This window comes from Rhyacophila brunnea, unplaced genomic scaffold (genome assembly GCF_057557595.1).
Source record: "Rhyacophila brunnea isolate RB1 unplaced genomic scaffold, BYU_Rbru_1.0 scaffold_5, whole genome shotgun sequence".
Classification (NCBI taxonomy): Eukaryota; Metazoa; Arthropoda; class Insecta; order Trichoptera; family Rhyacophilidae; genus Rhyacophila; species Rhyacophila brunnea.
Genome location: NW_028233170.1, coordinates 32,666,146 through 32,683,756, shown reverse-complemented (window position 1 = coordinate 32,683,756; position 17,611 = coordinate 32,666,146). Strand labels below are relative to the sequence as shown.

Below are 17,611 nucleotides of genomic sequence, written 5' to 3'. Positions count from 1 at the left end.
GATTAGACTTTAGACACACGATCATTCCCGTGCGATATCGCGCACACGAGGCTTTCACGCAGACAAGATTGTGTGTGTGCAGAGCGCTAATTAAAAGTTTTTAATAGCTTAATAGAAAAATAACTATTAATAAAAAAAAGTAACTTCATTATCTTACAAAAAAGATATCTGCAAAAAAATCCGTGGCAATTTTGTTGGTGCCGTGATGTCCATGTATCCCAGGTAGGGATATCATGACTTCTTTAATACTTTGGCAACATTAATCTTCGCTCTATCCCTCCGTTCTTTCTACAAAACTAATTAGAAATTTATTGGTGTGCGATTGGTGGGCTTTGTCATACATTTTGTTTTATGGCGTAGCGAGAGGTGTGATATTATTTTGTGTGTTCTTTATCTGTTTTCATTAAAAATATGCCATTAGTGACGATGTTAGACTACTCGTGAAATAAAATTACCATAGTAATATCATATCTGAAACGTCACACTAATATTGGTAACAATGAGAGGAAATATGTCAAAGATTTACACAACTTTTTTTGTTTTTTTTACTTTCACCTACATACGTCACTTATTCAATATTATAGCAAATTTCTTCATTTCTTAATGTTTGAATTTATACGTATGCATTCCGTCGAATAAACCTAAATTTGCCGTTTGTTATTTTTTAACCTATCCCTAATTATTTTGACATTCCGACAATTCTTCTTTCAAATTTTAAGCCAACATTCATTTGTCTTGTATTGTTTTTAGCAGGGAAATAGTGATGTCGACCCTAACGAAAATGACGCGTACAGTTAAAAAATTGGAGGTTCCCAGACCCTTGAAATCAACATCCAGTGTGATACATACCCGTAACTCAGTTATGGACCTAAAAATTAATTCCGGTAGGTGGATTATAATATACCTATATGGTGGTGACATTATTATTGATTATTCATCTATTTATGAAAGAATATGTGTTTATTTGCAGTTGATGATTTAATTGTACTGACGGAAACTGTTGCCTGCGAAATATCATTGGGCCAATATGACAGATGTTTTCATTCTAATGTTTCAACAATGTATCACAACTTGAAACTTCACGGGGCGCAACTGGAAGCCATGTACAAGGATCTACTAGACAGATTTTTCGTCCTCTTCAGGAATGGATCACAAGATGAAAATCTGGATAAGAGATCTCGACTCCACTTACTAGAACTGATTGAACTGAGAGCCAAAATGTGGCAAGAAACCGATAACATGAGTCACTATTATAAACATAGGGTGACAAACACGGAGGTAAGACTATTCAATTATTGTTACAATTGGTTACATCAATTGGTAAACAGTTATGCTACATAAAACAGTGCCGGGTATTTAAAATCCATATCGTCCACCACCCATAAGCATTTTCTTCAATATTTCAATGTTATCACATAAACTTGAATTTGAATTTCACCGCACTTAGTAAAAAGACAACAAATTTTATCATTATCACTTCGGAATTGGAATGACTAACCTCTGGAATTTTTTCATTCAGTTTATAAAATATGGTTTGAATATTGATTTGATTATATAATTTTTTTAACCATGTTATTGGTTTCTATAATATTTAATATGTTCTGATACAAATGACCTTGTATTTTGGTTTTCCGGCACGCATGGGAAACATTAAACATACAGTAGGCGCTCGGTAATCCGGCACCCATATTTTTTCACCTAGGCGGGATTGTCGGAAATGGCGGATTATTGGGTTTCTATAGGAAATAATAAATAATCTGTCAAGATCGGGCACCGGGCGGCTTTCCGCTCTGTAATCTGGCAGTTTAATGTGAAATCTACTGGATTATAGAGCAGGAGAGCTGAGTTGCAAAATGCCGGACTATTGGACGTGCCGGATTGGTGAACGCCGGATTACCGAGCGCCTACTGTATTTAGATGTTCTTGGTCTAGACTAGGCTTCATAATACTTTCATTAAAACAAACTGTTCTCATAATTTATGACATGCATATTCAACATGCGGCAGTAATCTGTGACTTTACCGGGAAAAACAAATTGTCACCTTTGATCGTTAGCTTGGAAAATAATATTGACATGACGGTGAACTGTTTGTTCCAGCCCTTACCAATCAACAATGTAGAATGCTTGGTAAGTGGAGATTCCGTCCCTCTCTCGCTCGCCGCGCCACCCTCCCCAATTGAAGTGCCAGCCCCTCTCCTGTTAGCTCCTGGAGAGATCATGAAAAACTCGGGGAAATTCGTAAAACCGACCAAGATACCTGGTAAAAACTATTCCAAGGATGAGGTGGTCATTAGAAATGCAGATTCTGGAAAAGGTAGTTGATTAAATAGTATATGCCTTATTTTATTGTATGTCAACATTATATTTTAATTAATAATTTATCGCAACAAAAAACTATGTTTTACTTAGTGTATTTTATGAATATAAGGCGCCTGTGGTGGACTAAAGGCAAAATGTCTGCTTCTGAAGCCAAGAGGTTGAATCCTGTGTTTGACAAATTCACATGATGTTTTTACAGTGTGTTTGGATAATTGACTAACAACCAATTCTCTAAAAAAATCTGTTTATTCTCCTCAGGAGGTGAATAGAGTAAGAATACAAATACATGAAAATCGGGCATTGCAGGAGTGTGATTTATCATATTTAATATTCAACAGGCATGCTTTTGTTTCCATATTCAAAAATTGGTTTCTTTTGAAATTCAATTATCTCAAAAAGTAAATTGACGATACCCATGTTTATTGCATTTCTATGTGGAAGCTGACCGTAAGAAATCTATGGGTGAATGTTTCGGATTGCTAGTATCATTAACTTTAAAGTTAGTTTTTTTCGAAGAAGGTTGTAGGTCATCTCATGTTGGAACTCCAAAAGATGAAACTTTAAATACTTAATTTGTATTAACAACTTAGTCTATCTACAAGCTGTGCAAGTTTCATCAATATTGGTCTATTCATTTTTGAGTTATAATCTAAACAATTTTCAAATTTGTTTAAATAATATATACCTATATGATAATAGCGTTGAAATTATTAGGTTGTCATTAGCATTCATGAATTAATAATTTTCTCAATTATAAATAACTGACAATATTTCGCATTTAGTCAACACACAGGATAATGAAATATTAATTTTCCAGAAATGGTGTAGCAAAATTATTTTTACTTCCTTTCACCAGGCTGAAGAGTATACAGGAGGACCTCGACTTTCGCACATAATTGGTTCCTGAAAGTGTGTGAAAATTTAAAAAAAAAATTTAATTGTGTGTATTTAAAAATATTTATTTATCACGTAAAAATTATAAGATCTTTAAGAGGCGTTTAAGGGACATATTTAAGTGAGGTTTGCCGTTGTTTCCCTTAAAAAGTTATCAAGAGTTAACTGGTTGCCACTCTTCTTTTTCTTATTTTAAATAAAAAAATTTAAATGGTAAATTATTAACTTTACGATATTGCTTAATTGCTGGCACGAAATGTAAAGTGAACCAATCTTTAAATATTAACGCAGTAAACCCAGGCTTTTTTTATTTGATTTCCAAATAACTGGAAGCAATTCTTTATCTTTCCCTTTCAATGCTCTGGGATTTTCTGTTTGATAAATAATTAACATTGGCATCAATTTTAAATCACCAGCTAAGTTTCCACCAAGAAACAATGTCAATCGGTTTTTAGAAGGTTTATGCCCAGGGGCAACTGATTCTTCCTTAGATAGGAATGTACGACTAGGCATTTTTTCCAAAATAAACCTGTCTCATCTACATTAAATATTTGGCTAGAGGAATATTCTCCATCTTCAATAATTTTGGATAATGAGGAAATAAATTCTTTTGCAGCATCGTTATCCGCATCAGCCGATTCTTCAGTGAATTTAATATAAACCAACCGTTACTTGCTTGAAAAATTGTATTAGAATCTTCTTTTAATCTAGCCTTCCGATCTTTGTGCAAACTAAGAGCCTTCGCTTGAATAATTGAAATACTCAGAGGGACATCTTTTTGATGTTGGTCATCGATCCATGATGACAAAGATTTTTTCATTTCATCCATAACTATGCCGTGTTTTTTAGAAACAATCTTTAAAGATACATTATCACAACATATCGTAGACCTGTTTGTATCATACGAACGTCCGATTGATGTAAAAGATTCACCGCTATCAGAACGTCTAATAATTTCCATCTTTGTCTCGATCGTGTGAAGTTTATGTGTCCTTGATTTCTTTTTGTTCGTATCAACACTGCAGTTTTTCCATTTTTCACTCACTAAACCTTTCCTAGGTAGCTCACAAGCAAAGTGGCAGGTGTGAGCAGGATGCAAGTGATGCAAGAAATGCATTTGCTTGTGAGCGAGCAAGAGGGGATATCTTTACCCCACAGCGCGACGTTTAAAAAAAACGATTTTTTTAAATGTGCGAAAGTCGAGGTCCACCTGTACTGATTTAAATTGGACTACACATAAGTCAAAATATTTCAACATATCTACATACCGACATTTTATTTCTTACCCATTTTAAAATTAGAAAACAACCAATTTTATTGTTTTTAGTTTTCACATGTATTTTACATACAAGGCTTAATCTGATACCAAACATCATTTTGATGCGTGAAGAGTAAAATATGACCATAATTGAGCCATAATTCATAATATCTGTAATTATTCTGTACTCGGACCGATATGATAAAATTCTCTGTGGTCGGTGCACAATATTTAGTATCTTACTCATGGCGAAAACGATTAGCACAGTTTCTGTTGTTTTATAATGGCTTTCGGTCATAGTGAGCTTTGGGTTCATTTTAAGTAAACTAAATATATTGTCGGGGCGCAAATGATTCGAGTGAAGATGACGTATACGGTGCATGTTGTCTGTGGCAACATGGGCATATCAGTTTATGGTTTGCTTTACAATAAGTAAATGATAAAATTGAAAACCTATGAGGAAAAAATATGATTCACGTTGTTGAGCGATGTTTCAAAAAAGTGCAAGCAATATGATGTTAGGCCAACCGCCGCTGTCCATGACACATCAATGTTTGTTTTCTATTGCAAAATAAAAATTGTGAAATTGGATGTCTTTATTGTTTTAATATTATTTTATGTAGGTATACTCTTTTCATCATATTTACAGTAAGTTGTATTATGTATGTTGTAATAATTATTATTTTAAAGGTTTTTATCTTTCACGAAATAAGTGCGGATCGTATAACAATTATTTATTTTTCAGTAATGGGTATCAAAGGTCGCCGAGTGCATATGATTGAAGAGCTCAGCGACACAATTATTTCATTTCAGAGAGGTACGAAATATATCTGGCAACGAGAACCAGTTACTTCATGAAACGGTGCATGGTACTAAACGCTTGCTCTGTTGCCTGACAATACTTTCAATCCTCACAAATTAAACAGTTTTATCATGCTCTTATTAACAACAAACAATATAATATATCAAAAAGTATTTTTGATATACCTGCAACAGACATAATTCATTTAATATGTTTCCTGATATAACATAATAAAAAAATTATTACCACTACAAATACCTATTTGCATAGATTTCGCAGCATAACATTAATGTTGTGTTATGTTTATTTTTACATAAATCATAATATGTGTGACCTTTCTAAATTTACTGATAATTAAAATTGTGCTTTCTTCGTAATTGAATCCAGTTTTATTTTTATTTCTGTTAAAATTTTTCTTTCCGAGAATCTTAAAATTTTTAAAGTATTTTGCATTTAATGGATAGCTTACAAATGCTATGTTATTATGATATGCCTCATTTTAATATTCGTAATACCAACCAGCCAAAGTGCTGGTTGATATTTCATGTAAAATAATTCTTAATATATGTATATATTTTATGTGAAGTTCTGTTGAAAATTAAAGTAATCTACTCACTGAATATTCTGCATTGCACCTTTTCTATTAACATTTTTAATCCATGACATAATATTATGGATGACCACGCTTTCTATCTATATCAATGTGTAAACATATTCTGCACATTCTGTATCAGTCGTTTCACCTATATGATCAAATAAAATAATATTATATAATACAAAAACTATATTCGAAAATGATACGCTTTTTTTAAAATGCAATCTACTAATGAAACTAAAGATTTGGATGTCTTTTATGTGCCTTAATAATTTATCTGTTCATAATAATGGCATTGTGTTGAATAACAAAAATTTACGCTTATTACTGTGTTTGATATTTGCAATCAAATAATAATTATAGTCTACCACACCAATAAGTAAATTAATTGCATAATTGCTAACCAGATAAAGTTATGATATTCCTAATTACGTTTTATTCACGTAGGCTATAATTATTGAGTTAATATTGTTTTCAAATTTAAATTGCAATCGATTAACAACAGTGTTGAATTTTCTACATAAATTATGGTTTCTTTATACCACTTGCAAAATTTTTTCAGATTTAATAAATTATTTGAATTATCGCATATTACTATAAAAATAATGTATCAAGAGGAATGCATTTCGGAAATACTAAAAGTTTCTTCATGTTTTCTAATGATGATAATATATGATCCTAAAGTAACACTTTTTGTTACAGTCAGTCCTGGAGCAAAAGAGAGACTGGTACAAATTACCGGTCCCAACGAAGAGAATGTCAAGTAAGTTTTATGGCACTTTTAATGTCTTAGTAATTAATAATATCGGAAAGGAAAAAAGCTATGATTTTTTTTATAGTATTCTTAAATGGGGGATAATTATTTGTTCAGTCACGCCAAGCACCTGATTGGCGACACAATAAGACGAAATGCATCCCCCGTCAGACTGGAAGGCACGACTGGAAATCTGAGGGACTCTACGAGCTCCCTTAATTCGTCAGGTTCCGAAGAGAGCGGCAAACCTTCTCTGCGATCTCACACTCCGTCGTCGGCGTCGAGACCGCTCCCCAGCACTAATGATGTCGCCTCCGGAGACTTCCGCTACACGGTCATCATCGGTTCATCCAACTTTATCATGCTGAGCGGGAATAATCTTCAAATATTAAATGTCAGTGCCATATACTACAATTTTATTTTTCTCTCTTAAGTATAATGTTTGAGGCTTTCACGGTTGTTTTTTATCGTAGTATATTCTTGGGCTTCCACCCTGTCTCCTTCCTTCTTTACTCGACGTTTCGGGCTCGTTGCAGAGGCCATTATCAAGAGATGATATGTTTTATGATGAAAATGTAGTGTACGTATCGTCGGTGTTTTGTAAAAAGGGCGAATTAACCAAAATGCTACTTTACAGGAGGAGGATTTTTAACTTTTGACATTTATTTGTTTTTTACCTGTAGATGGTTATAAATATCTAACAAGTTTATAATAAAGCTTAGAAAGAATACTGTCATTATAATGGGTATTATTTTTTAAAAGGCCTAATATGTCACATTTGCTTTTTATTTCGTAATTTTAATTAATTTTAGTCGATTATCGTTTTTAAGTACTTTCCTGTGGAGATAAAAATTCGCCGTTTTTACACAACAAAGCTAGTGGGGTACATATTGTATTTTCATTAAAATCTCGATTTCGCCAAAATGGTTGATTCGCCCTTTTTACAAAACACCGACGGACGGTATGTGAATGTAAACGTTGCTCTAAGAATATCAAAAGGAATCTGATTAGCTAAGAGCAAACGTTGCTCAGAGTAATCTGTCAATCGTTACGACCAGGGATACCGGCTCGAATATTAGATTTTGCTGATAATATTTGCAGGAAGCCATGACATTTTTAACCGTAATCCATAATCCCTATTAATATTTTCAGGGTTTCTATGGATTTCAATGGCCTCTCTTAAGTATTTTATTAAATGTATGACTTCCCATTTAAAAATGTGTTGTATATATAGTATACCGGCCACTGCAGTTGGTCAACGAGTAATATGTTGCAGTGGAACCTCAATCTAATGTAAAATCAGGGTTTCACTATTATGCGTTTATTTCTAGCTGAAAATGATAAATTAAATGTCAAAAGGGGTGTGTACTATGTATATTATGATGTTATTAAATCAATCATATATTTCTGCAGGAAGCGAAAGTTATTCTGGATGAAAGATTTTCAAACTTCAATGAAGTAGATCTGATGTGTAATCAAACTGGAGACTTCTTCCGACTAGAGATGGATAATTCTTCAGGAGGCAATCCTCTTCCTTCACAAAGCCTCGGCTTAAACGGCTCCGATGACACGTTTAAAGCTAACGGCCTACCTTCTCCCACTGATGATGACGTGTTCATCAAAAACTCATCAGGTTTGTTGAATTTTTTAAATATACATATTAACTACTGCATTTACCTTTTAATTTTTACCTTCACGTTTTTTTTCTCAACTCTAATTATATATTTACATTTGTTAGTAAAATAACGTTGGATCACTTTTCTCTTTGTCTTCAGTTTCATGTCTACTTCTCAGATGAACTCCACGTGGCACCTACAAAAATCTGTTTTTCACACCAGTTTTCTATCGTCCTCCTAGACCATGCTAGCATCTCTCAGATCTGCTGTATACACAATACGGATGCTGTTCAGCTGGTGGTTCAATGTTACATCTTCATCTAAGATTTCACGAGAGGCTGAATGATTTGATCGCTTTCGTTTCAGAAAAGTCATACCATTACACACTCAGTATTCATTGCAAACATTTGTTCTCAAAACTCATTATATAACCTTTGTAAGGTGCCATGGCTCACTACTACAACGCAAGCGGTGAACGGGGGACACTGGATAGTGACAGAATACAACGGAAAGTCAAAGAAGTTCCGTGGTGAACTTAATTTTTTGTTACAATATTTTATTTCAGAAGAGAGCAATGGCACCAGGGAAATTACACGCAGAACAAGATTTCCACGATCAATGAGTCTTAGTGACAAAAAAGAAGGCAAGTGACACTAAATTATTGTTATACTTATTAATTGTGCAACACTTTTTCATAAATAAGTACCAATGATGGACGTGTGCACATGATTACTTATTTCACAATTATATTGCTCACAAATTTCTTGCATTATTTTTTAAAGTAAGCGACAACACTGTATTTACCAAAAAATAATCAAATTAAGTACATGGTGTTATGTACTAGTTTTAAAAATTTACCCATAAGAATGAAACCAGTAAAATTTAATTGATTATATAAATTTACCGTGAGGAACCTGATCTGTGCCGGGAGGTTTTGTATGATGGCAAATGAGAGGCTGCGATTTTTTTAGCAAAAATAAACCTTATTATGTTTTTTTCTTTTTTAAATATTGAAAGTTTATCATAAACACTTGCCAATCATAATATGCTAAATGTCTTATTATTTTGACTGATATTCTTCTGAATTTTAAATTATTCAAAACAAACGCCTGAGACTGGCATTCTGTCTTCAAAGACAGGTGAATAAGTTCGCGTTTTTTGTATGCCCGGCCATATCCGCGAACGTGTTCGCAGAAATCTCTTGCTCTTGAAAAAAAATTGTAGCTGCCATGTTCTTATGGTAATATATTTTATTTTCAGCAGCCGAACGTTCTCTAGGCAAGTTATCTTACTCATTCGAGATGATTTTGCATTATGCTTCTTCACCGCTAAGCAAGATGCCGCCTAACTTCCAAGTGCCGCCGGAATTGTCACGGAAGGTAAACGGAGAACAATGCTTTGGCTTAAGGCGCTTTCCTTTGTACTCTTACCCCCCACCACCCATCATGAGCATGTCTTATTTTCAACCTAACCTGAGCCTCCGTAGTGCTCACTTTAGAAGTGCCTGCTAATGGAAACTGACCTTCTCTTTATGTTTTCTATAATTATGATATTGTTATTTTTGTATACCTACCTACCTAATGAATCTCATATTTATACTGAACGCATTAACTTGCACCATGACATACTCATTTTTGCTTTCCATTGCCTTTCAAATATTAATCCCAGTGATAGGGTTATTTTAAAATTGTATTTTTTTTTTTAATTACGTGAGTTACATTCACATTTTTGTTTGAAATTGACAAGTAAAATAAATACATGACATCTTTTCATCACTGTTTATTATAAAATTGCTGACATCAAATACAGAAACGTACTGTATTACGTCTGATTTTTTGATTGTGTGTAGATATGTATACTATTAATTATTCTTATGTATTTTGACCATTGATCGATAAGTATCATGAATGGTCTTATGCCAAATTTAGTTTAACCAAAGATATGGTAGATTTGAGTTAATATTTTGTAATGATGGAAACTTGCTAAAAGTTATACATACAATGCTTTCAAATCGCATGTATCTATTTTAAGTCTAACCTTACCCACCAAGGGATTCACATCTGATGTTACGTATAAACACAAACATAACTGATAGAATAAAATTTATCAAAGCAATATGTGAAGGCTTCTAATTATTTAGTAAATATATATATGACTAAATGGTATTGTATTGTATCAATATGTGACGAGTATTAAACAGTCATACTAAATACCGGCTGGAGAGTCTAATAGCACATTCTGATAGTAGACATCTATTTTATGAGATTTTTCATTTTGAACTTCAAATGCAACCTGTTATACAATTCGCCGTAAATGAAAATTTGCAATAAAATTACCTACATATTATTTTCGTTTTTATTAAATTATTAGAAAATGTTTTTTATATAAAGAAATACTTGAAATATATCTTTATGAAAAAAACACTTCATTAAAAATGAAAATAATAATTTTAAAATTTTCATATTCGGCAAATTGTATACCTGGTGGAATTAGAAGTTAGCAATGAAAATACCCTCAAAATAGATGGCACTATCATTGGGATGCGCTATTTAGCACCCTGGCCGGTATGTAGTATGGCTGTGCAAGTATTATAATAAAATAATGGCAAGTATGTATTACATTTTAAATTGTAAATATAATTGTCAAAAAGTGACAAAATACATAATATAGAGACAACATCAATACTAAACTGCATATTTTGACATAATAATGTCAAATATGACAACACATACCATTCACTGTGAATACTTTTGTGTTTATAATACTTGCCAAAAACTTACCCAAAACATGCATATCTCATGTAAATGGGAATCCACATTGTGTCCACAATACTTACATTGATATGCCTACCATGAAATCACTATTCATCGTTATGAATATTGCAAGTGTCCATTATTTCAATATAATATATTGTAATATCTTGAAAGCATTTACATATAATCTGTATATGTACATATTTAGCTTTTTGATATGAAATAAAATTGTTTTCTCACTTTATATTACCTACTTAAAAAATAGTTAGCGTTCAATATTCAATATGTAATTATTACTGTAAACCCTAACATAATGTATACTTTGCAACACTTTAAGTCAAGTCACATCAATGTTTTTATTTTTCTAATTTTCCCAATCTTATTCTGTTGTTGATCCATTCCGAATTCTCAAAATTATTTCAATACATTGTGGCTTCATAATACTTTTTCTCTTTACTAATAATATGGTGTGGTTTCTTGCTATGTCCCTGTCAAACATGTATCCGGTAGAATTTATGTATGTATTATTATATATTATGAAAGATACAATGTTATAGAATATGTTTATTTTTATTGTTTGTTAATTTTATAATTAACCTAAGCTGTAATTTCATCATAACACGCTAACTTGCTGTGACTAATTTTATTAACATGTTTTTAGTATCAAAGAGTATTTTCATAACTCAGCCAATTTAATGTTTAAAAAGTAATACATATTATTATTATCAATGGTCTCGCTCATTGAATATATTTAGGGTATAATGATTATTTGAAGCGCCTAGTTTCAAAACCCGATAAAATGATTTTAGGTAGTTTTCAGAAAAACTCAAATCTATTAAATCTGTGAACTGTATTTATTAGTTAATTCGTACATTCTAAAGAGTATTTTGGCTTATCCATTTTAGGACTACATGTTTCACACCCAACCATTTTAGCGGGTTTTGAAATTCACCCTAATTTTTGATCATACGTATTGATGGTTTTTGGCATCTTTTAAAGTTCAATCTTTGGCCATCATATAGGTAACAAAAATATCCATCTAATTCTAAATACATATCTAACTCAAAATTTTTCAAAAACCGTTTTAGGGGATTTGAAACTAGCCGCTTCATTTACAAAAATATTAATTTTATGCTTTCTTATAGTCATCATTAAATATTTAGTATGCTTCGTCAATTTAGATTTTAAATTTACTCAATATTATATCCTCATTAAGCTATTTTGACAAATTCTGTTTGTATAAATTAATATGTTTTTTTTTTTGCATACCTGAGTTTAATATAATTTTCTACTCGTTCTAATTACGATTCAGTATTTTTTTTTTGTCAATTTTCCAATAATTACATTCCAAACAAGGTTAGCAATAAACATTAGCCCATTAAATGTTTACTTTAATAACTATAAATCTACCAGTATAAATTGTCCACCGAGTGAGGGAACTGCATGCTGACAAATGGCATATCATAAAATGGTAGTTTTTATACTGTGATACAACGTTTCCTCTAATTTTTCTATCGTGTGTGTGGATGGATCATAAATAAATTCATCTGAACAGTAAATTTGTACAAAAAAAATATCTGCAAATTATATTTACCATTTTTTTGCATACATGAGAATGAATTCTTCAAATTATTTTCACCACAAAAGAAAATACCTACCTAATTTGGCTGTAATTATTTTTATGGAAATTGCACAATATTCTTACCCGATTTTGAAGCTTTATCTCGGGTCCAATAGGTCAGCCGGTTATGCATATTTTTTGGGTGTAATAAAAAGCTAGTCCATTGTTCAGTCTATTTAGGCAATTGAAAAATCTGGTATTGCATACTACTTTCCACTGAATTTCTGTATGCGGAGGTTGGAAACATTTCTGCGAACAAATCATTACAAGTGTGCGAGCACACCTTAGAGCAAACGTTGCTGTGAATAAACCTAGTTCCAAATTTGAATAGCGGATGATTTATGTTGGTATTTTTATATGCATTTACTATTGTATTTAGCATAGACATAAGTTTTGTTTAATTGTGTGGAACATACATTCATAATTTTTGCACTAAAGACTAACAACTATAATTTGAAGTGCGGCGGCTTTGATAACTAATAACTAGTAATTAATACACCTGCAATACTCACACCGCGACACCGCTTCTCCAGTTATTGTAGTTGTCGGTCTTTAATAGGCTCTTCTTAATCATAACATTTTCTTTATTTATAACTGCATTAGTCTTTTCAAATAGGGCAAAACTACAATAAATTTTGTTGTTAATATTTTTTTGTTTTCTATTTTATTTTAAAAGATTGTTCATATTTAGATAAACCAATATAAATAAGCAATAAAGGTGGGAACAGATTGGGAACACGCCACGTCACGCGATCAAATGTCACGTGAGTGGAGTGCCATCATATCGCCGCGTCGCGTCGGGTGTTACTAGTATGTTTCCGTTCCATAATGTACAATAGAAAATGGTAAGATATCACGTCACTCCTCGCATGTGGGATTTCATCGTGTGGTGTGGCATATTCCTAATCTGTTCCTACCTTTTGTGGTTTAAGCCCTATTTGAAATTATTAATTCAATTGCAATACATATTATGAAAAGTGTAATTGCTACTAATAAAGTACCTATGTTACAAATGGATAAGGTAATAAATACAATACATATAACTCTACATTACTAAATTCATCCCTTAACAAGCACAAACTAACAATAATTGTAAATGTTTTCTACACATAACTGTTCAATATTATGCTAATAAAATAATGTGCTCAATTTTTTTCCTGCAATATCCTTTAAATAGCCTAAACAACCAGTAAAGTAGCATTATGTACATACATATTATCATTATATTCTGTTTTTTTTTCAATATGCTTTAACTATTCTCATTTTGACATCTAGAATAGTGTTTATTGTATAGCAATAATATTATGATTAACTAAATATATATAATTTTTGTTTTTCTGGATTACCGATTTACTATGTGGTTTTAAAACTTGTTAGTGAGTATAAGTCCATTGTGGTGCTCACAAAAATGTCAATGTAAAATAAATATTGTGAGGAAACTTTGGATCTCTGGAATCGGTGTATATATGTTAAACTCACTGTTTTGTGTATTTCTTAGACAAGCTTGGATTTTGACGGAGAATTGTACCTTCAAAAAATGAATGCGGAAGTTCAATCGGCAGCTGGTGGTACTTCCGAAGAAGTCCAAGAATCTACAGAGGCTCAATAACTATGTACCATTATCAAGCACGAGTCTTCACCTACTACCCGATTTGAAACGGTAGTGAATTGTATTAATGACTAACGCAAAGATAATTTAACTAGTATAAACTTCCTAAAATAAAACGAAAAAAAATGAAAATTGGAGAAACGGTTAGTGTTAATTATCTTGACTGATAACTAAATGTTATTACGATAATAATATATTTGTTCGTCATTTATTTTTAAATGTCTGCGGCAACTAAAATATTTTTAAAGTTGTTGCATACTTCGAAAACGAGCTTCCAAATATATTGTATGTATGTAAACATATGGTCGCTACGTGAACACTTTTGTATTACTATTTTTATTACCAATACAGTGATTGTATTCTAAATATATTTTTCCTTCGGTTTTTTTTAATATTTTACTGAAGAAAATACACTATTTGCTAACCACTATCCGACGACCCCCACACCGGGTTGTTCATGTGCTAAAATATTAATCCTAGTCTGAATACCATTGTCAATATTGTATCAATCATTTTCTGGATACATGGAACTTCGTGTAACAAGCATTTTTGATTGATTACATATTGCCATGTTAGAAATATTGTAACATGTGATCTGTTAACGACTTCATTAAATATTTATTCAAACATTATTTAAGTTTGCTTAACCATTATTTTGACATTAAATATTTATAAAAAATAAAAAACTTTAAAAAACAAAATTTATTGTTTTATTATTTTATATTTTTACTTTATTCCAATATAAAAAAGTGACTAAATTACCACATATGTAGGGATTGCAATACCGGTATTCCAGTATTTATCAATACCGAAATACTGGTTTTAAAAATCCAAAATACCGTAATTTTCGGTATTAAGAAAGCACAACTCCTTTACGTTTTTGAAAATGAATCATACGTGCTGCTAAAATGCAAATATATTGAGTGAATCCAACAGAGGTGAAAAAACAATAAAACAAATTTCATCAAATATATTTATATTATATTAGTATACTAGCTGACCCGCCTTCGTACCGCCTCAGAATCAAGAAATCTTGTGTTAACTTATTAGCTGAATTAAATTCAGTTTTTTATTAAGTTAAAATGAATTAAGTTCAATAAATGTGCAAAAATCACATCAAAATGAAAAGTATTTTAATTACATTGAAATGAATGTAATTCACGTAGCAGCAAGGCATTTGCTTTATTGAAGGGAATCGAAATGATTTGCGTAGCATTGTTGCACTACTTTCTGTTAAACTATTTGCTGGATGGGTTGCACTCGGGTCGATTCCCTTCATTGAAGCACCTTGTGATATGAAATTTTTCGTTTTGTTGTCAGGTGCGAGAATGAACAAAGCGGATGGTTTGCCGACACGTGAACATGCTACGTACAATTGACCATGAGAGAAACATTCATTTTCTAGATTCAGGCCACACACACTCAAGGATTGGCCTTGTGATTTGTTGATCGTCATGGCAAATGCAAGACGAATCGGAAATTGAATCCGTTTGAACTCGAAAGGCATATCGGTTAGGATCATCGGAAATCTCGGAATGAGAACTTTTTCACCTTTGAACATTCCTTTGATTATCGTCGCGTGAATCACATTGCCCATGAGTTTTCTCACCACCAAACGCGTTCCGTTACATAGTTTTGGTTGGTTCAGATTTCGAAGCAGGAGCCAACCTTCAGTTGTAAATTGTGCGGTGGCAAGCCAGGCAGATCCAATGAGGTTAAAAAGTCAGTTGGATAGTTGGTTGCTTCGTCTTCGTTTGTTACACAGTCGATAGATTTGAAGGAATGCATTGGACCAACGATTTGATTTTGAATTGTGAAGTTTAAGTGATCCACATCTTTGTTCTTTGCCGCAAGAATTGCTCGTTCACTCAACCAATTGTGATTTTTGTGGTTAGCAATGATGTTCGGGAACACTTTGTTGATAAGGTCGTTCTTCGTTGAGACGAAATTGAAAAAATTCAGCGGAAACGAAATCAATCCGTTTGATTCATCGACAGGAACACGGCCGTTACCGGTACTCAGCAATTGCTTGGAGATATCTTCGGCAGATGGATCGTTTAGCAATGCAACTCGCATGTTTGTGGTCAGCTGAAGTTTCTTCACATAGCGCCACAGAGTCGATGGTTTGTAGAGTAGGTAGAATCATTGCGCCTCCAAAACATCTTGAGTCATTGTGCAGATCTTTCATAATTAGATTGAGTGCTTCCAATGTGCGTTTGTGCGCCATTGTGCATTCATCCCAGGTGATGATTTTACTTGCTACCAAAACTTTGGCCATTGCTGAGTGTTTCGCAATGTTGTATGTCGGTTATCAATTGGCTTCATTAACATATCGTACACTTCCTTCTGTTGGGGGTTCAACAGTGGTACATTCATTCAAACTGATTGGTTCAATGCATCTCGATCATATTCACGTTCCAATTCCCGATTGAAAGCGTCGTTCATTCCATGATGTGGCGTTGGCATTCCTAACTTGACTTACAAACTGCCGCACATGAGGTAACACATGTTTTCGATCAAAAGCAAAGCCTGGTTATGTATCTCCTCATTCACCTCGAGATCGGGATTCCCTGAACTGACACGAATTCGATGTAAAATGTCTTCTGACATGTTATCCTTGTACTTGTTCCACAGTTCAGGTGGATTCGATGGGAAGCATGTCGAAATAATGTGCGTATTTGACTTGGAGATGCAGAAACAATTGCTTCAGCGATTGTCATGTCCCAACTAGTATCGTTTTCAAGCAAATTGAGCTGTTGACATGCAGCACGAAATGTTGGGCACATTACACCATTGACAGTTCGAAGTGATTCAAATGATGTCGGCCCACGAACATTCACCAGCAACAACCGCAAGTAGAAGCATTCTTAGGATGAACTGTGTAAATGCGACTAAGAGCATCAGTAAAACGTACATCCGGATGATCAGGAACCGCATCGCCTTGCTTCCGACGTTGAAATTTCTTCGATGAAGCGTATCAACTGTTAATACGTGGCATCTCAGAGTAGAGCAACATTCGTGCAAACGGATTGCTTTGGCAAATCGAAAAGAAACTGGTCATTGTCGCTGGAGGTGTTTCAGCACGTTGAGCAACATTCGATGCGTTAAAATAAACTCGTTGACCATTCTCCAGATGCACCGCCAAATGTACAACAGTGGGTTGACGTCCATGAATGGGGAATGAGAAAATACACCAAATCGCTTCATTGCAGCTCACATATCGACCAACTTGATAGTGCGTGATTTCATCGTTGGTATTGTGAGTTTGAACGTCAAAAACCGCCATATCGCTGCCTTTGGTGACATATTTGCAGATGTATTTGATGGACTTCACTGAATTGAAATACTCCACGTTGCAATGCGCCTTGAATGTTTTGGATTTTGTTTTT

At 33.1% G+C, this 17,611-nt stretch overlaps 1 protein-coding gene across 10 annotated transcripts; it reads left to right on the top strand.

The window, feature by feature from the left end:
• The first annotated feature begins 288 nt into the window (after nt 1-288).
• mxt (Eukaryotic translation initiation factor mextil) lies at nt 289-14,923 on the top strand. 10 transcript variants are annotated; one of them, XM_085956058.1, is made up of 11 exons: nt 289-366; nt 754-884; nt 971-1,278; nt 2,099-2,315; nt 5,218-5,289; nt 6,572-6,632; nt 6,741-7,017; nt 8,037-8,256; nt 8,805-8,882; nt 9,503-9,618; nt 14,112-14,923. In XM_085956058.1, the coding sequence occupies exons 2-11, from the start codon at nt 764-766 to the stop codon at nt 14,220-14,222; spliced, it is 1,581 nt and encodes a 526-aa protein (XP_085812184.1). In that variant the 5' UTR covers nt 289-366; nt 754-763; the 3' UTR covers nt 14,223-14,923. The 10 variants fall into 10 exon arrangements, with proteins under 10 accessions (XP_085812184.1, XP_085812180.1, XP_085812181.1 ...); XM_085956054.1 differs by having other exon boundaries at nt 9,500-9,618; XM_085956055.1 differs by having other exon boundaries at nt 751-884.
• The last annotated feature ends 2,688 nt before the right edge of the window (nt 14,924-17,611 follow it).

What these genes read in the sequence shown, in the direction of transcription:
- mxt (XM_085956054.1), top strand. Translation starts at nt 764, where the DNA reads ATGTCGACCCTAACGAAAATGACGCGTACAGTTAAAAAATTGGAGGTT. An exon ending in ATAATCTTCAAATATTAAAT is followed by an intron (nt 7,018 to 8,036) that starts GTCAGTGCCATA and finishes ATATTTCTGCAG; the next exon opens with GAAGCGAAAGTTATTCTGGA. An exon ending in GTTCATCAAAAACTCATCAG is followed by an intron (nt 8,257 to 8,804) that starts GTTTGTTGAATT and finishes ATTTTATTTCAG; the next exon opens with AAGAGAGCAATGGCACCAGG.